Source organism: Periplaneta americana, chromosome 3 (genome assembly GCF_040183065.1).
Source record: "Periplaneta americana isolate PAMFEO1 chromosome 3, P.americana_PAMFEO1_priV1, whole genome shotgun sequence".
In the NCBI taxonomy this organism is placed as follows: domain Eukaryota; kingdom Metazoa; phylum Arthropoda; class Insecta; order Blattodea; family Blattidae; genus Periplaneta; species Periplaneta americana.
Genome location: NC_091119.1, coordinates 164,612,304 through 164,639,172, shown reverse-complemented (window position 1 = coordinate 164,639,172; position 26,869 = coordinate 164,612,304). Strand labels below are relative to the sequence as shown.

General features: G+C 35.3%; 1 protein-coding gene across 2 annotated transcripts in view; it reads right to left on the bottom strand.

Annotated features, from left to right (window-relative positions):
* Positions 1–6,468: 6,468 nt before the first annotated feature.
* LOC138696809 (leucine-rich repeat-containing protein 15-like) overlaps positions 6,469–26,869 on the bottom strand; it is a 39,964-nt gene continuing 19,563 nt past the window's right edge. Inside the window, exon 3 of one of the 2 annotated variants that reach the window (XM_069822230.1) lies at positions 6,469–9,855. In XM_069822230.1, coding sequence (XP_069678331.1) covers positions 8,118–9,842 — 1,725 coding nt within the window. In that variant the 5' untranslated portion in view covers positions 9,843–9,855 and the 3' untranslated portion in view covers positions 6,469–8,117. The remainder of the gene's footprint in view (positions 9,856–26,869) is intronic. The other variant, XM_069822229.1, reaches the window with a different exon arrangement.

The following is a 26,869-nucleotide window of genomic DNA, read 5'->3' as shown; positions in this document are numbered from 1 at the left end:
CTCCTGTAACTTCATCCCTCTTAGCCCCAAATATTTTCCTAAGCACCTTATTCTCAAACACCCTTAACCTATGTTCCTCTCTCAAAGTGAGAGTCCAAGTTTCACAACCATACAGAACAACCGGTAATATAACTGTTTTATAAATTCTAATTTTCAGATAAAGGTAAAGGTATCCCCGTAACATGCCATGAAGGCACTTGGGGGGCATGGAGGTAGAGCCCCATGCTTTCCATGACCTCGGCACTAGAATGAGGTGTTGTGGTCACCACAACGCTCTGACCCTTAAGCACACTTAAATGCCATCCATCTGGGCCGGGATCGAACCCACAACCTCGGGCACAGAAGACCAGTACTCTACCGACTGAGTCCACATCTGTGGAGTAACGGTCAGCGCGTCTGGCCGCGAAACCAGGTGGCCCGGGTTCGAATCCCGGTCGGGGCAAGTTACCTGGTTGAGGTTTTTTCCGGGGTTTTTCCTCAACCCAATACGAGCAAATGCTGGGTAACTTTCGGTGTTGGACCCCGGACTCATTTCACCGGCATTATCACCTTCATATCATTCAGACGCTAAATAACCTAGATGTTGATACAGCGTCGTAAAATAACCCAATAAAAAAATAAATGAAAATCTACCGACTGTGCCACCCAGGCCGACCGTTCATTAGAAAGACACATATCGTACAACAAATTTTATTTATTTATCCTAATTTCTGTATAGACGTTATACACAATCATAGGATTTTCCTCAAATCCCCTGTTACCTTTTGTTTCACTGTCGGAATGACCTTTCCTGTTGCAGTTATGAACTTGTTCGTCTGCACACGGAATGGTCAATTACTCATTTAACTTCCTGTGATAATGCAGTGATAGCGCGGGCTGCTGTTCAGCACTATGTGACTTCTTTCCCAATCAAGAAGTCCAGCACTGCATCTTCGTGTATCGCGCTGCTCTTTAAAGAGATAACACTTGACACTGTGAATGAACTTCATGGAGAAACGTGAACGAAGAAATTCCAGTCGCTAAGAGATATACAGAAGTCAAGGAATAGTAATATGCGTTACAAGAGCGCTATGTTGAAGTTTTCATGTTCGAGGAAAAGTTTGAAAAAGCGAAACGTAGTTGAGCTTTTTTAATTTCCGAGAATTGAAAGAAAACATACCGCTCGTGTATCGTACATTATTTTGTGCGAAGATCGTTTATTACATACCTGAAAGAGGAATTTCTAATTAGTTGCAATGAAATCTCCATCTTGGTTTCTGTTCAATGACGGCAATTTTGGAAAACAAAAATATCTATCTTCAACATTGTTGCTTTAAAATGTTTTCTGTGTTTACTATACTCCAGCAGGCCGTGATATACGTCTGTCTTTTTTTTTCCCCCAGTCTATAAATGCGAACTTAAAACAAACCGCTTCCTTAATGTTACATGCATCACGAAATGCAGTAACTTTAGTGGAGTTGTAGAGTTTACTTAATTTTTGCAAATATTTAAAAACAATAATTAACAGTGCAATTTAGGTGAAATTGCAGTGGTAAGTTTCCAAATTATTACTATATTGAACGTCTCTAAAAATAATATGTTAAAAGCCTAAAGCAGTGAAGTGAATATGTCACTTAAGCTGTAAGAAGAGGGAAATTGTTATGTGTGTTCGGTTGGGAATACTGAATGTGGAATTTTAGACTTAACGCGGGTTGGTTTTGTGCGGAAACCAAGCAAATACGCACGGTCTCGCACAAAATATCATATCATCCTCTGGGGCTGAAGTAATGGTTTTATTGAAACTTTGCAGTGGCTGCTAGGTCTAGATTATGGTCCTTAACTCATGAGTCGCGGCCCAAACATGTGTCACCTTGGATTTCGGGATGGGTCGCCGTGGCTTCCCCACTCCCCTCACAAAAAATCTGCGCTGTATAAAGGCTACACCAGCACGTAGAATACGTCACGTCGTTTTATTCCCGAATACGTCCCGAAAAGAGGATATAAATGTGGTATTACAATGTTGTTATTATTATTATTATTATTATTATTATTATTATTATTATTATTATTATTATATAGAGTGTTTCAAAAGTTATGGTCAATAATTTACAGATGAAAATTACAATTTGAAAGACATAAAAAAAGGTCCAATAAAAATATTGGTCCGCAAATTAACCGTACATACAATATTCTCTTACGCAGAAGGCGACCTGTACCGTGGCCTCCTAGGTCACCGGATTTAAATCCGATTTGATTTCTGTGTTTGGAGTCATGCAGAATGCCTGGTTTACACTTATGAGGTCAACACACTTCAGGAATTGCAGTTTCGGATTGAACTTGCCTTTCAGCAAAATTAGGAATGATCCAGGACTGTCCAATAGGATTCGCAGCTCACTACAGAGAAGAGCATAACGTTGCGTTCAGATATATGGACAGTATTTTGAACACCTGATCCAGGTGGAATTCAGTTAGGTATGTCTGCACGTCTGCCTTTAGTCAGCGAGGAATCTCAGTAGAAAATGTGCATTATCTCGACAACTGTTAATTTGCGGACCAAAGTCTATTGGAGATTTTTGCTTGGGTTAGTTTGTAATTTCCTCCGTAAATTATTGACCATTACTTTTGAAACACTCTGTATTAGTTTTTGGTTTTAGATTAGTTTTGAAGTAGAAAACAAAAATCGACGAGAATGCAAATTTTAATTTACATTTTGATTACACGTGAGTTCTGAAGAAGGCCAATAGCAGGCCGAAACATGTCAACCAGGTACGGTAAAATTTAACACGAGAAAGACATATAATACATATTCCGAAGCAAATTTTAAGTTTGTGAATGAAGTACCGGTACTAAATTCTTTAAATTTGAAATTATATGCTGGAGGGATATTTTTTTGATTTAGCTAAAGCATTCCAGTGTATAGATTACAATACATTGGTAAACAAAGTTTTGTGGTATTAAAGGTGAGACCTTAGGTTAGTTTACATCTTACATATCAAATACAAAACAAGAAGAGAAAATAAATATACCAAATGGTAACAGAATTATTCACTTATTTATAAATATTAAACCTGGAGTTCCTCTGGCATCAATTTTAGATCCATTATTGTTTGTATTAATGATTTAGCTTCAACCATAAATAATTTATCCCAGGTAATATTATTTGCAGATGATATGTGTGATTATTTCAAGTACACATTATGATCACTTTATGAACACTTTTGATACAGTTAAATCTAATAAATGAATGGTTTAATGCAAATAAATAGCACTTAATTAATGTTGGTAATACCAGTGTAGTCAAATTTAGTGCACATAATAGTGCTCATTTTCCCTACAATGTTAGATAAAATGGAATTGATGTAAAATAATCTATAAGCACAAAGTTTCTTGGTTAGGAATTGGATAATCATTTGAATTGGAAAACACACATAGAATATATTACTCCTAAATTGACCTCTCTTGTTGTGCATTAAGATACTTATCTTCTATTGCAGATACAAACACGCTTAAAATTTAATAGTTTACTTACTTTAATTCCATAATGAAATATGGATTAATATTCTGGAACAACTCATCTGAAGCTAAACATAATAGGCCTATTTTTATTTTACAAAAGTCCTAAATATAATGAGAGATGTACTACATAAAAAGACAACATGCTAGAACATTTTCCAAAATTTGTGAATATATTCTTTCTCTGATGATGTTTTATATTAAAAAAAAAAACAAGATGCATTTAGTACTAATCAAAATGTTCATAATTTTAATTACCAGATACAAATTAGATCTCCATCTACTCACTGATAATGTCAGCTTTATAAAAAGGTTTTCATTGTTCATATATTACGGTATTCAGTGTACTGCCTAATTGTCTTAAAGCTTTGAAGGGCCAAGAGAAAAGGTTTAGAACAGAATTAACAAAACTTCTGCATACTCATATCTTCTATTCAACTGATGAATTATTTTTACTTGTAAATTGGATTAATCTGCGTGCTTTGTGTGTGTATCTTTGTATAACTTTTAAATTGTTTCGCATGTGAAAGCTACAATGCTGACGTAATATTTATGGATTAGAGCATATTAAATTATAGAAAAAATAAACTATGGAAAATGGAGAAAGATGAGATGGGGGAAAAAGTGTGGAAAACAGAACAGATAAAGGAAGGAGGAAAACGAAAAAATATGAACAGAAAAGGAGAAGAATGGAAGAGATGGACATTCGGTACAGAAGAGAAAGAGCATACTTTATACCGCTTTGGAATTATGCCCTCTCCTACCTGCTTGCTTTGTGGAATGTACGAAGATGTGGACCGAAAACATCTCCAAAGGTGTCCAGCCCTCCATTGCTCATCGGAAACCAATCGGTGCTAGGAAGCACGAGCGAAGATGATTTTATAATAGTTCTGTTTAATGTTTTTGTAAAAGTTATGTTAACTAATTACTAGCCATTAGATAAATAAATAAATTAAATTATAAAACAAAAACAAACATATTAAGGAAAAATAGAGAGGGAAGGGTTCGATTTCCGACCTACCAATTTGACTGTGATTTTTCCTGATTTTCCACAGTTACTTAGGCAAATGTCAGGCTGTAATTTTCATTGACATAGTCCATTTCTCTTCCCCTCCCCTATAGAAAAAGAATTTAGATTTCATATCATTCATCTTCTTCATCTCATTACATTGACATACGTATTCAGGTCAAGACGCATGTCTTCGTCCGCTTGGAGGGGGGTGGGAGTTCTCTCCGCAACCGTTCTTGGGTTCCCAGTCTTCCGCAATATCTCTGCCAGGATTCATTCCTTAAGAGCACTTCCAAGGACACGTCGACACCTTGGAAGGGCCGTTAGAATGAGTCCTATGCTGCTTCGTCATCTTGGCGGTATGAACTTAGGGCGGGGGGTACGGGGCCCCAGTGGGTGAGCGGGTGAGGGATCTCATGCTGCCGGTGAACTGGTGCACCTCATCCTCATTCATCCCATAAATTCGGGGTGCACAATAAGCCTTAGTATGGCCGACGTGCCACCGTTACCTGACCTGACCTAAGCTAACCTAGTTTGGCTGTGAATGGTTCTCATTTTGAGCATTTGTTGTAAAGTTTGGTTAGTGATAGTGTTTTGTACGAGTTTTATGGTCTAGTCAACATGATTTTACATACTTTTTTGTCTCAACTCTGAAGTTCACGAAACAAGTTTAATAAATAGTTAAAAGTTATGAAACGGGTGAATGGGTAAAATGGCTACACATTCATACATACAATTTAATAGATATTCGGAATATGTAAATTTTAATATAGGGTGGCATTAAAAACATTAAGTTTACCGTCACACCCTATATGTCTGAATAACTTTGGTATATGGTTTATCTTCAACAGCTTTTGTATAAAATGTTTTTTTGTAAAATTAAAATTTAAGAAGTTATTAGCAATATTCCATAATTCACTCTGTATGCATACTAATTCCTATAAATCTGCCTGCCATAATTTTAATTTTGTGTTGTAAGCATAATTGAAACGAAAAAAGACTTTTAACTTACATTTTCGGTTTTTGGAATTAGAAATGTATAACTTTCTGTTGATTGAAACCAAATATTGATTTCTATTGTTACATGTATTTTCAGGCTCGAAATTTTATTTTGAATAGGTAGCGCGCCAGGCAACTAATTTTAAATTATATTATTTTTACTTTTTACAAACATATGTCCCGCTTTCTCAGAATTACACATCTCTCCTAAATACAGTATTACATAATTATATAGATAAGATTCCATCAATATACTACTAACATTTATTCAGGTATGACTAAATTAGTATGTGACTGTTTTAACCTCATTCTCCACATGTTAGATACCATTTTTATATCAAATTACTTAAGGGGACATTATAATAATAATAGGTGAAATAGTGGTGAAAAATTAAGAAAATCTACTTAAAAATTGATCGTGACTCTCTATTTAGGCTCAGCTCAAAACGCTAATTAACTTATATTTCCATGACTATTCTCAAGCTTTTCAGCCAATATGACTAAAAATTTTGAAAATTTATAGCAAGGAGCCTTTTTAGTAATGTCAATATAAAGTATATTTAAAAAAATATATAATTTCAAAACTATTAGCCCTAATGGCATCAAATTTTGTACAGATGATTAGTATTGTAGGCATGTTTATGTAGTTTAAAATTCATAAATTTTGGATGAAAATATTGTAGATGTTTTAAAAATCACATAAGTGTCTCCTTCAGCTAAGTGAAAAAAAACTCTTAAGTAGAAGTAGAAGAAATAGAAGAATGCATGTACAAAATTTTGATAGTTTTTGACAAATAGGTCACTTACCAACGTGGTCAATTTTTGTATTATACTGAGTGTGAAAAAAGTTACGCCCGATTTTGTATGTTAGAAGTATTGTTTATTTATTTGTTTCAACACCATGCTTACCTGAAACGAACCATAACCATAACCATAACACAGTAATTCTACACAGACTCATCAACATCTTCATAAAATAATAACAATAATACTAATATTTGTACACGGGGTATGCTTGTATGACTAGAAGTCGGGCATAACTTTGTACACATCCGGTATTTTTCATATTAAAATATTTTTAAATATCAGATGCAGCAAATAGAAACTTAAAAGTTATTGTGCTTGATTTTGTCATTTTAGGATCATGTGTGAAAGATTTCATAAGAATCCAAGCAGGAGTTCATGAGATATGTTTAAATTATTATAAAGTAAGACTGGTTATGATTCACACTATCAGGCTTTTCCAATTTGGAAAAGTCTGTCATCATAATCATCATCATCATAATCAAAATAGTAATCGTAATCAAGATCATCACCATCATCATCTGCTAGAATTAGAGCGACTCACTTCACTAGTGAGCCACTGCAGTTTTTTTTATTGTATTCACTATTTCTCTCACTTCATCACATATTACCAACTATAAACGTAGGTGAAATCATATTAATACTTTGTTTTACGAAGGTTCCTTTACTTATAGGCAAATCTGTGTATTTTACAAGTTGCCAACTAATATTAAGGGGTTAGGTACAGCTTACAACAGTAAATTTTTTGGAAATATTCAACATGTTTTTCCTCCATTACTGTATCTTGTACAGTAATGAAAATTGGTATGTGTAAAACACTGTCCTTCTACTATATGAAAAAATTTTTTTTACGATTTAAGAAAAATTATTTATATTTCTTTTTCAAAATTCAAAATGGTGACAGTTTACTGTACAGTGATGAAGCGTATCCCTCATAACTCATAAACTTGTTAACTTTTTCATGTTCTCTCTCTTTTATTTTATTGCTAAAACTCATGTTTACAATATAATGCTCTTTCAACTACATTCCTTAAAAAATAATATTTTTTTATTTTGTGTTAGAAGACAATACTGATATTTGGCCATTTTTAAATGAATTTATTTTTTACCAGACAATCTATCAAAGTTAGAGAAGTGATCTTGCGTCATATTGTAGATATGACATGCATAAATACACACAAAAAGTTTCATCACATAATGTTGGATAGTTTTTGAGTTATGTGGGAAACGCTTCATCACTGCACAGTGAATTGAATTTTGAAAAAAAAATATATACAAATAATTTTTTTAACGGTAAAAATATTTTTTTCGTGTAGCAGAAGGACAGTGTTTTACACATACTAATTTTCATTATTGTACACGATATAGTAATGGAGGAAAAAATGTTGAATATTTCCAAAATTTTACTGCTGTAAGCTCTACCTAACCCTTTTAATGTATTTATGGAACAGAATATTTGTACTATTATATCATATCTGGAATTTAGCCCTACATGACTCGCACAGATTATTTTTTCTTTTGATCTCCATTGGTATATTGTGGCTGTAGTTTAAATCATACTTATACTTATATTTGGGAGGTAATAACATACATGTGTAGTATAATATTGCATTTCTTACAAGATAATCTACTTGTAAGTTATTTTTTGCATACCTTTGTGAAATGACCCACGAATTGAATGCTTCAGAACTTGTAAGACGAATGAAGATATTGTTTTTGTTAACGATTTTATCGTCATATATTACAGGTAACAGTAACTATTTACATGAAAATCTGTAAATAAATGAGAATGCACAGTTTTTACAAAGTAACTTTACTGAGGCACACTGTATATTATAGTGCGATTATGTCGACGATAGAAAATAAGAGATATGAGTAGACCAGCTATTATCAGTAAGAGCAAACACACAGTAATCGACAAGAACAGAACCACAGACCATGCCTTATCAGAGTCCCTTCGGGTGATCCGAAACGTTGGAGTTGTTATAGGGTGCTGAGATAAAAGCACACCTTGAGAAATTCCTTTGGAGTTATTCTTAGCAGGTTCGTCGTCGGGTTCTTCAGACGTGTGCTCTGGGATACTACGAGGATCTTCGTCATCATCGATAACTACAACGTTACGGACTGTCACGGGTACAAAAGTCTCAATTTCTTCATCGGGATTCAGGTTTCTTGTAGTTTCCAGAGCTTCTCCGCAGTCTAAGTCATGAAAAGAGTCCCACGACACATCCACTCGACCCTTTTGAGAATTACATTTGCCACTGAAAGAGACTTCATGGTCTCTACACCAAAGCCACGTGCTCTTCAAGTGACAATCACACTTCAGTGGATTTTCCTGGATGATTACTTGACTCAATCGCTCCGTCATTGGCTTCAGAACCTCGCGATCAAGGCTCTGTAAATCATTGTTTGAGAGCTCAAGAGTCAAAAGGCCTGGGAGACCGCTGAAAGCATTTGGTGGAATGTAAGTCAAATTGCACTCTGACAAATCCAGATAGTACAAGGATCCAGAGAATATGAAGGGATCATCTTCAGGAATTATGAGATGTGTATTAGTGGTTAGAAAGAGGAACTCGAGTAGTGGTGTTTGTTGAAAAGTGCTGGATTCAATGGTTCTGATTTTGTTTGAGGTAAGGTACAGAGTTGTCAGGTTGCGCAGGCCAAGAAAGGCATCAGAACCTAAATGCTGAAATAAGTTATCTGACAGATAAAGCGTATCGAGATTTACTAGTCCCTTGAAAACATTTCCTCCCAAGTTTCCGATAAGATTATCGTCTAAATCTAATCTATTGAGATTTGACAAATCTATAAATGACTCCTTCTCGATGTGTCTTATTTTATTAAACATGAGTTCCATAATTTCAAGACTCCACAAACCGCGGAATGTATCCTTCTTAATTGCTACGAGCAAGTTATTAGACAAATCCAATTCTACCAAGCTGCCCAAATCGCGGAATGTGTCACTGTCCAGTTCGATCAATTTATTTGATCTGAGATATAATTTTTTCAAAGAACCGAGCCCTTTGAACGCACCAAACTTGATATCAACGATAAGGTTTTCACTTATATCAAGGACTGAGAGACTTGTCAATTCTCTGAACATTCCTTTCTCTAAAATGAAAAAGCCGTTTTTCTCTAAAAGCAGTTTTTCTAGTTTGTGCAGATTTCTGAATACGGAGGGATTTATCTGCGTCAGTTTGTTCCTGTTCAGATTGAGCTCTTTCAGATTCCTGGTTCCTTCGAAGGTTGAAGGCTCTATGTTTCTGATGTGGTTGAGTCTGAAGCTCAAATACACCAGATGTGGAAAGACTCTGTTCCCTAGCTTGGAGAAGGTGAAGCGGCTAAGACTCGTGAGGCTGTTATTGTTGACCTTGAGAATGGACAAGTCTCGGTCTAGGGCTTGAGGCAGCTGCGTCAAGGAGGCGTTGGAGCAATCAGCACCGGCGATGATATAGCACCGGCACGGCGCTGGACAACTGATGCAGGCCGCTCGCCACGGCGCCGTCAGCAACGTCAGCAGCAGCAGCGCCCAGGCCATCGCACGGGGGACCCTGCAACCAGAACACAATTGTAATTTATCAAATTATCTCTCTAGTATACGTCGACTGTTGAGGGAGCACATCCGAGGACACTGGTGCTTGTGTTTGTTTGTAATAGGTTTGTTGGGATCCTGGAGGTAAAATGGTCCAAATCAGGTATGCAAAGAAGGGGTTATGTTATTCGGTACAGCACAGCCGAACTGGAGAATGCCACTCAGCATTCCATCAGTGTTTATATAATATTTTTCTTTCATTGCTACAAAATTGGACACATTTGAGAGAGAAAGAGTAGTCCTGTATAAAACGGTATTGTTAAGAAACTAAGTATCAGAAATACACACTATACAATATGAAAATACAGAATGTGGAAGTAATGTGATATTTAGGGGGCATCACTTATGAGGCAACTAGACCAGGAGATAATGGGGTAGGGTGGTCAGTTCCTTTATGGGAGAATAATATGGAAAATGATCGTCAATTGAAAATGCATCCTCCTCTCTACGCTACTGCTCGCAAATGAAAAAACAAAGAGAATAAAGGGACGACAAAGAGAACAATGTGAAGATAGGGGGAAGACAACGAGACCAAGAGGGATACAAGGAGGATAAGGGGAATACAATGAGAACAGGGAAACACCTGAATTTTCCAAGTTCCAGTTATAACATACTGAGCATGCTGATTATGTTATAACTGGAACTTTGAAAATTTAGATGGCCACAAATTTTGTTTCTGGATATGTATGTCTATTATCAGAGTCCACACCTGTGGAGTAACGGTCAGCGCGTCTGGCTGCGAAACCAGGTGGCCCTGGTTCGATTCCCGGTCGGGGCAAGTTACCTGGTTGAGGTTTTTTCCGGGGTTTTCCCTCAACCCAATATGAGCAAATGCTGGGTAACTTTCGGTGTTGGACCCCGGACTCATTTCACCGGCATTATCACCTTCATATCATTCAGACACTAAAATAAATAAATAAAATCTATTATCAGACAGCATATCGCACTTGACGATATGTGTCAGAGAAAGAATAATTGTTTATATACATCTTAAGCCTGATTAGTGTAATATGTTACTGGTCAGCGATATATGCAATGGAGGGAGAAAGGAATTGATCATCTTACTCCATTATCTCCTGGCTTAGTTACCTCATAAATAATGTCTTATTGGTGTCACATATGAGGTTCAGACCTGTCTTCGGACATTTGACTAAACAACAACAAGGAAAATAAGGGGAATACAATGAGCACAACGGGAACACAAATGAGGGTATAAAAGGAGAACAAGGAGAATACAAGGGAAAAGGGGGAATACAAGGAAAACAAGTGAAATTCAAGGGGAAGACAAGGAGAAGGGGAATACAAGGAGATCAGCGGAAATACAAGAAGAGGAAGGGTAAGGCAAGAAGAACAAGGAGAAGGTACCGGTAATTAAAAGAAGGGGAATTCGAGAGAACAGGAGAAAGTAAAGGAGAACAATGAAAATACACGGTTAAGGTGAACAAGGTTAACAAGAGGAGTAAAAGGAAATACAAGAACAACAATGGGAATAAAAGGACACGAAGGGAAATACAAGGGGAACACGAGGAGAACAATTGGGAAACAAGGGGAATACAAGTGAAAGAAGGGGAAGATTAAGAGAACAGGGGGGAATAAAAAAGAACAAAGGAAATACAAGCAAAATAAGGGAAGTACAAAGAGACTAAGGGGAATACAAGGAAAACAGGGAGAAGAAAGGAAAGACAAGAAGAACATGATAAATACAAAGAGAACACGTAATAGTTTTGCCTAAGATATATATGTACCTGTTGACTTTTTTATATCACTGCTGCTGTTAACTGTGTAGTAAATTCTCTAGTTTAGCACTTTAGATACTATATTACTCTCATTCTCTGCAACGTATGCTTTGTCCACACATATTCCATCATAACACAGCCAGGAATCGAACCCGGGCCTCCTGGATAGGAGGCCAGCGTGCTAGCACTTGAGACACAGATGTGGATACTAGGGCATTATGTTACATGACAAGTAAAAAAGACTTACTTAGAATCTTATTACCAGGACGGTAGAATCCAAGTTTTTTTTATATTAATTTCTTATACATAATTAGACTAATATTAGCTGCAATAGCAATGTATGAACATCTGTATTTTAGGTGGATTCCATAAAGTTAGTTACATAGTTAAATTATAAATTTATAAATGACATATATATATATATACATATATATATATACATATATATATATATATATATATATATATATATATATATATATATATATATATATATATATATATATATATATACTATACTATGTGAAATTCAGACGAAGATTTATATATTATTTTGTGGAAAGTAGGTCTATATGATTTTCTTTATACATGTATTTGAATGGCAGTTCAAGAAAGTAGCCTAGAAACAAGAGGATGATTTAATATGTTATAAGAAACCGGAGTTATGCGAAATGAGTAAAACGTATTGTAAGAAGTATGTATCATCTTTGTGACATTTTTAAGCACTTGGGCAATAAATAGTATAATATTCTTCAGTAACTGGTGTCCATTGAATGTTTTTTTTACCTTGTGTTTAAGAAAAGATGCACACAGCGTGATTGGATACTGAATTGAAACAAAAAAGTAGCTAACTGCGAAGCGATCTGATCAGTTGCCTGTCCGCCTAGAAGACAGAGCCTTCCCCATGTCTGAATGAAGTTACGAAGTGTGTGTAATGTTTTTAAAATCAAGGATGTAAAATGGTGAAGGATATAGTTTGGTGACGAGTATTTAGGAATTCTTTAGTAGAACGACTTTAGTGTGTGTTACTAATATAATTTCCGTTTATTCCTAAAAAATCTTTGTGGTTATTGCAGGTAGGCTATTATACATTATACATTCGTTATTTATTGATGTCTTACGATTATGAAGCTGTAAACAGTTACTACTTACGGTTTAAGCTTGACGTGTTATTCTTCGAGGAAGTTAATGATTTGAACACTTAACTGTTTATAAGACTTACGGAGTTTCATTATGTGAATTTGAAATCGTGTGTTCAAGTGAAGAATGAAGGTTATGTGGAGTAAATCGCTGACATACGAGATGGATTCCGGTAAGTAAGTAATGCATCTCTATATGACATTTATTTATAATGATTTTTAATGCATTTTATGTGAGTACGATGTTTGAGATATTATTTATATTATGACTACTGGCAAAACAAAGTTACAGAAAGACGTGGGAGAAGTACCGGCACTTCAGTAATTTTTTATAATTATGGGAACCCTATGCTTTACTTCTAGAAATGACATTGCTTTCAGAATCCAGTATGAGATCAAAATGAAATATTGTAGCACACCTAATCTCAAAATGTACATTTTTCTAGTCTATACGAATATTCTTCGATATTTCTGTAGGAAGCAAAAGCACACTTTTTAGTGTAATGACGTAGAGTTGTTTCGTACGACAGTTTCCGGATATTAGGGTTTAAAATGTTGTAAATATTTGAATCATGGATTCTAGTACAAGAAGCGCATTAAATTTTCTAATTTGAAAAAAAAAAAATTGTTCGACGGTTTCCAGTGAACAACATTTTAATGACTGAGCATTTTGTAGAATTATATTAGATTATTTATTACATTATATGAATTCAAATATGAATCCAAAGACAACTAAATGGTGAAGAAATCAGAATGTAAGTTTCAATATATAGCTTACGCGCCACTAGAGAACATTCCTAAAATATCTTGAAAATCGCTAGGATTTGTAGTATAGAGTAGTGAAAATTAGATTTGATCACTAGGAGAGCTCACCCAGCCTGCCCCAAATATATACCTTATGCAGGAAATTCGTCGTGCGTGAATGAAGGCCGCCATATTTCCTTAATGTGATGTAATATGCGGAAGGGAATGTTAGGATTTTCAGTGTGGAGTATGGCGTGCAAGGAATGTGATATGAACCTAACCTCTCACATAATACTACACACCTAGTCTAAACTAACCTCTCACATAATACTACACAACTAAACTAACCTAACCTAACCTAACCTCACCTCACCTCTCACATAATACTTCAAACGTAATTTATTTTGTTTATAATGTTGCCTATCTTGCTATGCCGATAGGCCTCCTAGTGAATGAAGCGAGAAGCAAGCCAAGAATGGCTACTCATTATTTTTACATTTTGCTCCTGAAGTGCGTTTTGAGCAATAATCAACGCTGTAATGTAGTGAACAATAGTGCAATAAGAAGTTAAATGTGTTATGACAGTGATAAAATTGTAAAAAATTAATTTATAGTGGCGCAAACATATTGAACCTGTAATTAAAATATTACATAATTTCTTTATACTTATATACATACACAGATCTCTCCCCACCACACACACACACAAACACGCACGCACACACACACAACCCCCCACCCCCTCCCTCTGTCTCTGTCTCTCTCTCTCATACAAACAAACAAAATATTTTATAGAGCTGGAAGCATATGGGCCTATACATTTTGAGAACATCTTTACGACCGAATTGAGTTTTATTTTATGTTATTAATTTTATTTTTGAAGCCATAGAATTAAACACATTTATGCATTTATAGTACCGGTAAGTAACTTCCTTAAAGCGCGTCAGAGAAGGATTATGAAGATTATTTTTATTTTCTGTATTGATATTATGAACTTCTTCATTTCTTGAGAATTTCCCTTCAATAACAACTATACAGAACTTTATAAGTATTTATCCCATTACAATAATTCATACAGAAAAAAAAATCATATCGATATAAACCAGTGTAAGTTGTCAATAAATTATCAAAAAAGGTTTGTGGAAACTGACTTATGTCGCTTTTCCCAGGCACTGCAGAATTATAATCCAAAGGAAGTTAGTTTTTGCTACTTTTGAAAGAAGTATTTGCAAGACTCTGTTTTATATGCACCGATTATCAAACTAACACTTATTTTTTTTAATAAACTGTTTTCGCTGTCAGAAGAATTAACCCAAAAAATCAAACCATATTTTATAATAGAGTGAAACTGAGCAAAACATAATAACTTAAATGTTGTAATGCCAACAGGATATTTTAGCAACATAATAGAATATTGGACCGAGTTCGGAGGATATGTTCAATATGTGCCTTCCAATTCAAGCGATTATCAGCTTTAATAACAAAAGAAAATAATGATTACAATTTATTTTAAAAGCTTACTATCATTACCCACATAAAACATATAATCTGCTGCCCTATATGTTAGGAACTTGGTTTCATTTGACTTGTTTATATTGTGTGACAGTTTATTTGGTCTAAATCGGAAACGCACGTAGTCAGGCAGTGTATTTAATTTAAAAGTCATTGGTATTTTAAATTTCTGTTATAACTAATGGCATTTGTAACGAGAAAAATTTTCAGACGAATTATCTACAGTTGTATGCTGTTGATCTACGTACGTAGACTATATAAAGAACAGCAATGAACCTAAATTTGAACCCTGAGGGATACTGAGTTTCAAAACATCTGATTAAAACTTACTACATAATATCTCCTTGATGTCATAGAATAGTACATTATGCAACGAACCTATAATGGTAGTAATTAAGACGCAAGTATGATTGTTTATGAAACGAGCGCAAGCGAGTTTCATAATTTTCATACGAGCGTCTTAATTACCATTATAGGCAAGTTTCATACGATTTTTTATGCTAGACCATATTTCTAACTTGAAAGTCTTAGGTCTTTTTATGGTTATGTGCGAACTGACCTGAATTGTGAGATGTGCGCAGACGCGAAAGTATTGATTTTTTCCGAGGCCGAATGTCATTGACCTTGGCACAGAATAAGAATGAACATTAGTCTAATATAACCTGGAAATTGATTTAGAATTGAAAAAGGAGATGACGAATTTATTTGAATATTATTTACAATTAACGCTAATTATTATAGTAACAGAACATAACCTTCTGCGACAGTATTGGATTTCCAGCCTCCGTGACTTTTCGCTAATTGTCTGTCGATTGCATATCCGAGAATAATCGATATAACGGTACAAAGCTGACTTATGATTGGCTGAAGACCTGTACTTTAATGAGTAGGTGTACTTTAATGACATGCATTAAAGGACTGCTACCAGGTGTATAATTACTACATTTCGGCATGGTCGAGCATAAATTAATCTAATATCAATCCAGTGAGCGTAATGCAAAATGTTCAAATATAAGCCTACGCATTGAAGTAGAATTATTACGTAGAAGCTTCCAGAAATCAGTGTTTTAAGACTTTGACTACTTGAGGCTGGGTTGCAAAAAGTCTGTTCCATAAGTTGCAATTCTGTCGTTAGGTAACGGACGTTTAAACTATGCCAGTCTTTAAAATATAGGTCTTTGCAACTAATATTTAACGGTCTGTTAACTATTAAACTGAAAACAATGCAAAACACAGAGCCATCGTAGCCGGCGCCAATAATTCCCTTATTATAGTTCCGTCGCTCTTATTTCAGGCAGCCAATCATGTTGCAGGTGGCTACATTTAATCTTGTGCGTCTTGTCATTCGTTGCTGATGGCGTTATGCACTTCCTAAGGCTCGATAAGTACTTAGGCCGTATCTCAAAGCTACATTTTCAGCTGAAATGAACTAGATTGTTGACCAAATAGCCGGATGTGACGTCAGAAGTTATGATCCAAAGCTACATAGTGCATAGCAATCAAGTCCGTAGTAGCTAGTAAACGAAACTGCTTGCTCGATTGTTGACTTGTTCACTAAACAAACATGGATACCTTATCAGCAATTGGGGTTATGAAATCTGAAAATGCTTTGGAAGTGAAATAATGTAAATATAATTTAGAATAACACGTTAACTTTCAACACTGACATTGTTAGTACCTTCTGTACAATGTTTTAAACATTATTGTATTATCTTTTCCACATAACTCGTAATGAAACTACATTAGGACATTGCCTTCTTAATTCAGTGCTGCACCGTGATGTTTATTTATTTATTTAATCTGACATGATTAAGGCCATAAGGCCTTCTCTTCCATTCTACCAGATAGCACATATAAATACAAAAAAAGAAATACAGACGCTGATGAAAATAATACAAATTAAATTAAAGCCCTATAGAGAGTCAACAGGGTCAAAAGAACACTATGGAGCTCTCATCGAGCTAATACAAGAAAAAAGAAAAGAAAAACAGAGATAGCAATGATAATAATAATAATAATAATAATAATAATAATAATAATAATAATAATAATAAATGCATTACATATTAATTGTCAATTTTACAACAGCATAGTTACAATATTTATTATATGTCATGGGTTAAGCCGAAGTTGCGCAACCTGACAGGTGTTCAACAAGCAATTCCATGAACTAGAATGTGATTTTTTAATTTAAATTTGAATTTTGATACTGTCCGACAGTCTCTGACATGGTCAGGGAGAGAGTTCCAGAGGCGTGGAATAGATATGCTGAAAGATGATGAGTAGAAGGATGTTCTATGCAGAGGAATAGAGAGAAGGTACATGTTCCGGGTTCGAGGTAGTGAAAGGTAAACAAAACGAGATGCTAGGTAAGAGGGTGTGGATGAGTTTAAATAGTAATAAGAGAGAGTTGAATTATCTTCTTTCTTTAAGTGGACTCCAAGACAACAATTCTAGTGACGGTGTTACATGATCGAATTTTAATGTTACAAACGAAAGAACGCAGATATTGTGAACACGCTGTAGTCTATGGGCAAGATCAGTATTTAGATTCGTGAATAGAGAATAGAGATGTCATGATTTTTAGAAAAATAGTCTATGAAGAAGGCCATGTTTCAAGCATACATTTCCAAAGCTCCCTAGTGTGTAGTTTACAAGTCACTAGTATGTAGTTTGGACTTGAGCTTTGAGACACGGCTTTAATATAATGCCCGTCGAACAGGATAGCTCACTTTGTTCAAAACCTAAACTAGTAATATAAATATAAATTAATATTTTCAAACTATTCACGACTGTACATAGCTCCACAGAATGATACCACAGTCTAATACAGTGATGGCAAAGCAAGCGCATTTTTCTGACCTTGACGTGCGCGGGCAGCAAGCGCTAAGTGTGGAAAGAGGAAGGGTTGTGTATAGGAATAAGCAACCTGTTGGATTAAGAAAACAGTGGTACACAAACTTCAAACGGAACGTGAAATTTTATGTCGTTATTTTTATATGGCTTCTTTCTGTTTAATATTATCTATATTGTCTGTAAAACAAAAGTACCTACTAACACTGATTTCTTAATATTGCACTTGTGTTTTAAATCTTAATAACATAATAGAGAGTTAAGAAGGAATATTCACTTAAATTCCATAGTAGTATAATATTATACTGTATTAAGTGGATGAAACACATCATTTATAAAGAAAGTGATATTCCAAAGAAAGAGATTGAATATGACATGATAAGTTGGAATTTATATTGATGGTATCTTTAGCCTTACAAAAGTAATCAATAAACTAACCAAAACAATATTACAGTACAAAGCAAAGTTACCTAGGTACTGTATCTGTTTTAAGTGTAACTAATATTACATAACAAAACTCTTATCGCATTATGCTTTTAAGGTTGTGAGCAACTTCTTATCATCAGAATATTAAATTATTTTCTCGAAATCTGCTGAAGCTATAGAGCTGACATTTTTACAACACATGGGCACGTATCTTTTGCTTATGATGTAACAGTAGTTGCTTTGTTAATTCATTTCCTTACAAACAATTTCCATGCGAATATTTTCAAAAATTTCAATACACTATCTTCAGTAATACGTATGTACGGTATATTAGATTTACGAAAACATTCTGTAAGGCTACTAAATAAGCAGGCCTATACCTGAAAATTTCTATACGAAAAGTTGAGAAAATATTTCTTTTGAATAAAAAAATGAAACTTGTGAAAAATGAGCATTAAAATTAAAACTTACATTCTTATAATGCACTTATACTCCTCAGGCAAATCTATAAATTAACATGGATACAGCTTTAATAAGTTCTCTTCCCTTGAATCAGTGCTTGCCATCCCTGAATATAGCTCGACCAAGCGGTATATACCACCTCTTTCGTCTGTCTCTTTCCTTTCCGCTGTAAATCGCTCAGGCTCTCCTGGGCTCTAAAGCGCGCGCTTGCTCCTGTGGGCATCAATTGACATGCCTGGTCTAATATATACAGTCACGAAGCTTGAGTTGTGAGGGTGCTAGGAACAATAGACTGTGCCGGTACTATTTCGCATTGTCTGTAATGAAGCGATATTAGCTATCCTAGTGGTTAGCAACTAGCTATGGATGCATATTTACTATGTATTGAGCTTCGTGACTGTATGTACTATCACAGTCTACTATATACAGTCACGAAGGTTAGTTTTGAGGGTACTAGAAACAATAGACTGTGACGGTACTATTTTGCATTGCCTGTAATGAGGCGATATTAGCGATCCTAGTGGTGAGCAACTATCTAATGTTTGCATATTTACTACGTATTGAGCTTCGCGACTGTACATACTAGACTGTGTTACTATACTGTGATGCGTTGTTTATGTGAACTGCGTATCGTCTGCAGCGAGCGGGAGCAGGGCGAGGCGCGAGTGACATCTATACTCCACGCTGTACTCAATTGAAATCTACTGTTTTGATACGAACTTCCTACCTGTGGTAATGAACTGTCCTCTCATTTTTGCAATGCTGATGGCCACAGATATTATTTGTCCACCAAGTGTAGGTTTATGAACGTGTGATATGATCTCCCTGTGACATTATGGAACACCCTGTTGCGTAATAGCGCAAGGCATTCATCAGCTGGTTGCTTGCTGACACTGCCTTGGTGCGCGGGGTTTTGTTTTTCAATACGAGCCTTATTTCATGCAAGATAGCCATGAATGTGTCTCAATCTAAATATAATCTTAAAATCAACTTTATATTCTTCTAGAATGTAGAGGATTAGATCTGTTTCCCAATATTCTTAGGCCTGATAGATGATGTACGTACCGAATTCAATATAACTTCTGCGTCACACGATTCTTTAATTAATAATAAAGTTGTTTTATTCACACGACTGTTCCTATACACGTACGGGTCTCGGATTATTTGTGGTATGTAGGCCTAAATTACATTTCACTTTCCTATTTCTGATGATAACATATCCACGAAATTACGTAAAATACAATCTGATACAGAAAACACGCAAAATACAATATGTCGGCTAACGAATCGTTAACAGTTCGTAACTTCGATTTTCGAACTATAATTTACAAAACGTTTTAACGAATCAATAGGCTTCAAGGTCGTTGTTACAGCGCTTACTAACGCTAAATGAACAATTCAGGGGCTGGGTGCAATAGTAGCTTATATTGAAAACCTACGTTTTGAGAAAAGCAATGTCAAAGTTTTAGAGCAATGTAGAAATTTTATTAGTACATATACTTGTATAATTTGTTTTGTGTAATATTTTAGACTATAGCCTATAAGTTATTCAAATTCAATATTAGTTATAATTTAAACACAACCCATATTTAAATATTTGTGAATAAAGTATGAAAACTTAAGTCGTTATTTCATAGAAAGTCTGAGACTTCTTAAATTAGAGTGCCTAGGCATTAAAAGCAGTAGAAAAGTGTTATTTCACAAACATATACGAACTTTATTGAATGAATAATAAGTAATAATACTACATTAAGGTTTCAGCTTATCAAAATAATACAAAATAAGAATTTTTAGCAGATAAGCCCTTACATTTTTTATGGAAATATACTGTAGAAATAAAGTAAAATTTGTTTTAAATTTCTAATCAGAAAAACAGAATATGTATGAAGGAAATCATTTCTGAAACTATGTTACAGATGAAAACTCCTCTACTATAGTGTCAAATATTCTTATTCATGTTCACCGATTTCACTTTCAGAATGATTTCCATATAGAACCGGTTCAGAATCCAAAATATTTGGAAGAGGACATGCATTTTCTGCTTCCGAGAATTTCAGTAATGAAATATAATTTTTCTTTGACAATTTTAAGGCAGGACGAGGGGGATTTTTTAGATTAAGCTCTTCCTTTGACGGTATTTTATTTCCTGAGAAACTGAATGGCTGGAAAACGGTATTGTAAGTACATGAAACTGCCAAAGACCCTGATGTATAAAACATGAGTGTAACATATGTTTGTATTGGGAATTTTGACTTAGCACAGCATTTCATATAATGAACTCTCCTGCCATTTAGGACCAATGAAATGAAATACAACTTTTACAGTCGATTGAGAAGACATAGAATATTATGAAAATGCCATCGCCGGAATAACAACTTAAGTAGAGTTAAGCTGTTATTAGTACATAGCATCTCAATTATAGGATCAATAGCGTTTAACTAACCTATAAATACGTTCTTGGAACCCAGAGCTGTTTTTAAGTAAATATTGACATCGTAAGATTACATTGATCAGCTACATAATATAAAATAGCACAGTCGACAGGAAAATTGATATAAAAATTGTTCATTATCTCGTCAGACAGATTTCAAATAGTAGTAATTTTGGAACACTTCAAAGCATATAGAGTAGCAAAACAATGGATTCGATTAGTAGACTTCTGCGTTATCTAAAAATTTTGATTTCGCTAATAATTTGGACTCGAAGCGTAATAATTTTTGAATTCATATAATGAAATACAATTATTTCATGTGCTTGTCTTCAGTGTCAAAGATTGAAATTTCTTCAATATTGGAGTATGAAACGTATGGTTTAGAATGGAGCTTGTGAAATGGACAGATAGAATAAGAAATGAACCTGTGCTGGAGTGAGTAAAGAAAGGATAATGCTGAAACTAATCAGGGGGAAAAAAATGGGTTGTCATTGACTAGGAAGAAACTGAAGTATGCAAGTAAATAGTTGGGACTATAATAGCTAGATGACTCTTGGAATATGTATCGCAGTGCTGTCAATATATGAAAATGTAACAATTTGATTTTTCCTAAGGTCGAATATCAGTGACGTGTTAGCTTCGGTTTGTTCAGGTCTTTGGCATGTAATGAATATATGCTTTCAGTATATATGAAGGGTTCGGAGCCATAGTGGGCCAAGCGCCATTTATTAAAAACGGAGAAAGCAAGGGTTAAAGTTAAGTGAATTTAATAGTCTGATGAAGATTGACATATCGTTTAGTTTTAATGTGTATACTTTATATTACTTATATGGTTCCATTGAATTATGGTAATAACTTCATTTTAACCCTTGTTTTCTACGGTTTTAGTAAATGGCGCTTGGCCCACTATGGTTCTGAACCCTCCATATGTAAATAGATATTTTATCCTGTCCCAGAGCGAAGAAAGGAAGATTTGCTCTAGACCATAGCGACGAAAGGAGTGCTATCATAAGCAATGATTACCAAAGACTTACCCTGGACCCGCGTAGTCGAAAATAATAGTGGTACTAGTTTACAATTACGTCGTGTGAGAAAATGTCCGATGAAGTCATAGGGCGACATAATAATAGGGGAGGGTCGGGTAAGTTGGTGACCTTAAGGTTTCTTGTTTTTTTTTGCTTGCTTTTAATTTATCCCTAAGCTTTGTATTTATAATAGTATGATTACTTGATTTATTATTTTTTAAAATGTATTCTTAAAAATTTCTTAAAACTGAAAAATTTTCAGTTTTACCTCCTTTTCTCCATACTTGTCTCTTTCGTCAACTTACCCACCCATGCGGGTAAGATGACGAAATAATATTTTTATTTAAGATTGGAATGAAATTTTATTGAAGCCTACTTAATTATCACAAAATCACAAATATAAGACTTTTCCTTTGCTGCCCTCTTATCCAAGCCTGTACATTGGGATGTGCCCACTATTGGCCTAGTGAGCATTGACACTATAGTTCTGTCTTGCCAAACTCTTCACAAATGATGCACTCTCTTTCTTCTGCATAGTCGGAATCACTGCCTGCATATTCTCTTTCAATTGAAGAGTTAGAAGAGGAAACGGAACATTGTTCAGTTCATTTTTTTTTTTTTTTTTTTTGTTTTGTTTGTTTTTTTTTTCAGATCTTCTGAGCTAAATGCTAGTTTACGTTTAGCCCCTCGGTGCACCATCAAGATATGCTGCCTGCATTCTTACCATAGGGTAAATGAAAACGGAAGGTATAAACTGTCACACTTAACTCGACAAGCAACGCTGACACTATTTCCTCTCTCAGCAGAGGACATTTTTATAACTCTTCTATTGGCAGTAGGGCTCAGTACTGACAGTGTCTTTGTGGGAACAGTTGAACATCCCGTGTCATCAACATTGTGTATCTGATGGGATTCAAATTTGCATTTCGATCGTATTTCTCTATATAAATTGAAAAATTAATCTAGATTCACTTTATTAAATGCAGCCAGTCGAGCAGCCGACATATCTTCTGGTTTGCGAAAAGAAAACTTGAATCTTTTCATGAAATCCTGAATAAAATCTTTCCCTGCCTGTTTCTTCTCCTTGTTGAACCTGTGCGGTATCTTGTTCGATTCAGCATAGTCATATACAAGTCTAGCAAGATCAGACCATCTTAGACCGAAAACTCTTTTATCCACTTCTATAACATATTCTTATAATTCTTGTAATTGGTCATCTTTAAATGTATTTTTATATTTGCCTGCTTTTTGCAGTATATCCTGAAACAGTATCAGAGGTTACCACAGAATGTTTAAGTAACAAATAATTAATATAATTATATCTTCTGCATAATTTTTCACATAGCGACGTAAAGTAGCTTCAGATACATTGAATTTCTTGGCGGCAGCATTAACAAGGGCTTAATTTCTTACTTCCTGCATTGTTTCCTTCATTGACTTTTTACTCCATCTTTTCCGCCCTGTCTTCCGAACATACACTTTTCCCATGTCTATACTCTGCAGTTTGAATTCGATTACGGTATTACAAAATAAGAAAGGAACTAGGTATAGAAATTAAAAAAATAGAGTGGCGAGTAAGATGACGAAATCGTCATTTTACCCTCTGCATCATTCGTCATCTTAACCGAGGACGCCATTTTTTAGTTGACATTAAATGTATACGAGAGTTTATAAAATATTTTAAATTAATCTTCATTAGGAAATCATTAAACGTATGTACTTAGAAGGAAATAAAATGAGTTAAGTTAAAAGTTCAATGATACTTACATGAAACTTATTTTATAACTCTGAAAAATAGTAGCGAAATGCGTTTCTGCTTGAAAGCATCTGTTCTCATCAAAACCAGATGGTCAAACAGGTTCCGTTCAACAGCAATGCCTTCAGAGGCGCTGTAAGACAGTAACACTACGGAATAAGTGGTACTATCTGTGAAAACTTGGGAAAAATTAAGTATTCGTCGTCTTAACCTTCTCGTCAACTTACCCGACCCTCCCCTATATAAGAGTGGAAGATATTTGTTAGGCGGGTTGGATGGTTTTATAGTTTTCGCAGTGATCACATCGTGTTTCTAGAGTCATCTGCTACAGTTTTGACATTATTTTCAATTATTTAATTGCGTTTTTTCTCCCTTGTGTGGCATGTCACACAGATCGAAGTTTCACCGAATGTTTTTCATACTTTCTATATAGTGTTCGAGAATGTATGGGTATAATTCATAAAGAAAATTATTGGTATGCGACCCGAAAAGATATAAAACACTTATCGCTGAGGCTTGTAATTACTGAACTAGTCCTTAACGCTATGAAACTTGGGGTCAAGGAGGCGTAACATTAATTTAGATATAAAAAAAATTCTCTCGATAAGAGCGCGTCAGTAATATGCAGTCACTCACATATTTACGCAGGAGCACTATTCTCTTTTACTTTCTCTTTAGGCAAGCATTGTCATAAGCACAGACTTCTTTGAAACTTGGGGGAGAGGAGGACAGGACACTGCACAAAAGTCAGAGAAAACTTTAATTGTTGTTTCTAAAAAACGTCCTTACATATTGTACAGAAAATAAAATCGTTCATGTAACACCCATGGAAATTGCCTAACCCAAGATGATTGAAATCTACGCCCTTAAGCACTACCATTTCCATTTCACTGCTTTGCTTACTCTTCATTGATCTTTGCAGCGATTATAACCATTGGCTATTAATTTCACTGCCACTATTATAACCCATTTATCATTCTGTTACATTCCTTGTAGTTTTATTTATTAACTTATTAAGAATTTATCAATTTTCAATAGTTACATCGCAATCAGTGAATAGATCTCGGATTTTTTAGGCTCGAATAGGTTGCAAAAATTTATATAAAATCCCTAAACGTATGCAACACGAGAAACTAGGTCTCTATAAGTAATTATTTTGGACGTTAATTTGGGACACTGCAAAGCGTATATTACCCTATATTATGTCGTGGGAAGATATTCCAGACGCAGGTAGCTGTCCATGTGAGAGAACTTTGGCAGGATTGTTGGTGATGATTAGAGAGCGGAATTTAGGCAAAAACCTATTTTTTTCCTTGATACATACAGGCTTGAGATTTAATATTTACATTTTTCATGCGTGTTAATCTTATGTTTTATTTAACGACGCTCGCAACTGCAGAGGTTATATCAGCGTCGCCGGATGTGCCGGAATTTTGTCCCGCAGGAATTCTTTTACATGCCAGTAAATCTACTGACATGAGCCTGTCACATTTAAGCACACTTAAATGCCATCGACCTGGCCCGGGATCGAACTCGCAATCTTGGGCATAGAAGGCCAGCGCTATACCAACTTGCCAACCAGGTCGACTTTTTTCATGGAAATGTAGGTATAAATAAAGGGGTTTTATAGTGCCTAAAATGCCTATTTCGACGTTAGTGCCTCTTTTTAAGCTTTTTTAAATTTTTCGCGTCATTTTTCGTAACTATTTACTATTTTCCTAAAAAATCCTGTACCGTTTACATTCCAAAACGGATAACAACTCCTTCCTAGCAGTGAACAACACAATAGAGAAGTACCTCCGGGCCACCCCTTCTCATTCTTACAATCTTTCAATCCTAAAATTCCAACTTTCAGTCGGCCTGAGTAGCGTAGTCGGTATAGCGCTGGCCTTCTGTGCTCGAGGTTGCGGGTTCGATCCCGGCCCAGGTCAATGGCATTTAATTGTGCGTGGCATGTAAAAGAACGCCTGCGGGACAAATTATTATTATTATTATTATTATTATTATTATTATTATTATTATTATTATTATTATTATTATTATATCTTCCTCTGTTTGTCAGCAATTTCACACAAACTCGCTGGGTTGTACCCGAATAAGCATTCTCTTACATTCCAAGACAGATAACAACCCCTTCCTTTTTTCTCACCATTTGTAAGTACAGCAGTGAGCGACACAATAGCCATCATAGGTGCTGATCATCTACTGTGAAGCAAACTATGGAAATGTGATTTGTGAATGAAAAACGCTAACTTAAATACAGAATGTCTTCATTTTGTGAGTGCATGTGTACCCTTGTGAAACGTGTGGAAGTTTCTTTTAATCCTAGAATTTCGCATTCGAAAAAATCGAAAAATCGAAAGAGAATTGGGAGGACAAATTTAAAAGGTACGCAAAACGCGTCCTTGCAAGGGGTTGGGTGCTGTACAAAACTAAATATGTGAGCTCCAAGCCTGTTGGCCACTAGTCTCACTCCGGGTTACGCTGCTCCACTGAAGGAGCTCTAGAGAATTTTGAAGGGGAAGCCGAAATTGGACGTAACCTCTTAGGTACAACATACACGAGGGGGACGGAGATTTGATCAAGTGATCACGGGACGGGGCGAGGAGGAGATGGCTGGTGTTTGCCGTTAGGATGGCGAGACGCTGTCATCTGTTGCTCGATGACAAGGCATGTGAAGGCCGTCGGAAGAAGCGCCGCGAAATCTAAATCTGCAATTTGATAGGTCCCTGTCCTTTCAAATTGCGACTAATTGGTTGACCTCGTACATTTAATAGACAAATTATAGGTTCTGAACTAGGGCATACGTCGTTTAGAAAAGGGGAATATATATGGGGAAGGACATATAGGTCCGTGGCCCATTTCTTATAGGGCTCATCCCGACATTTG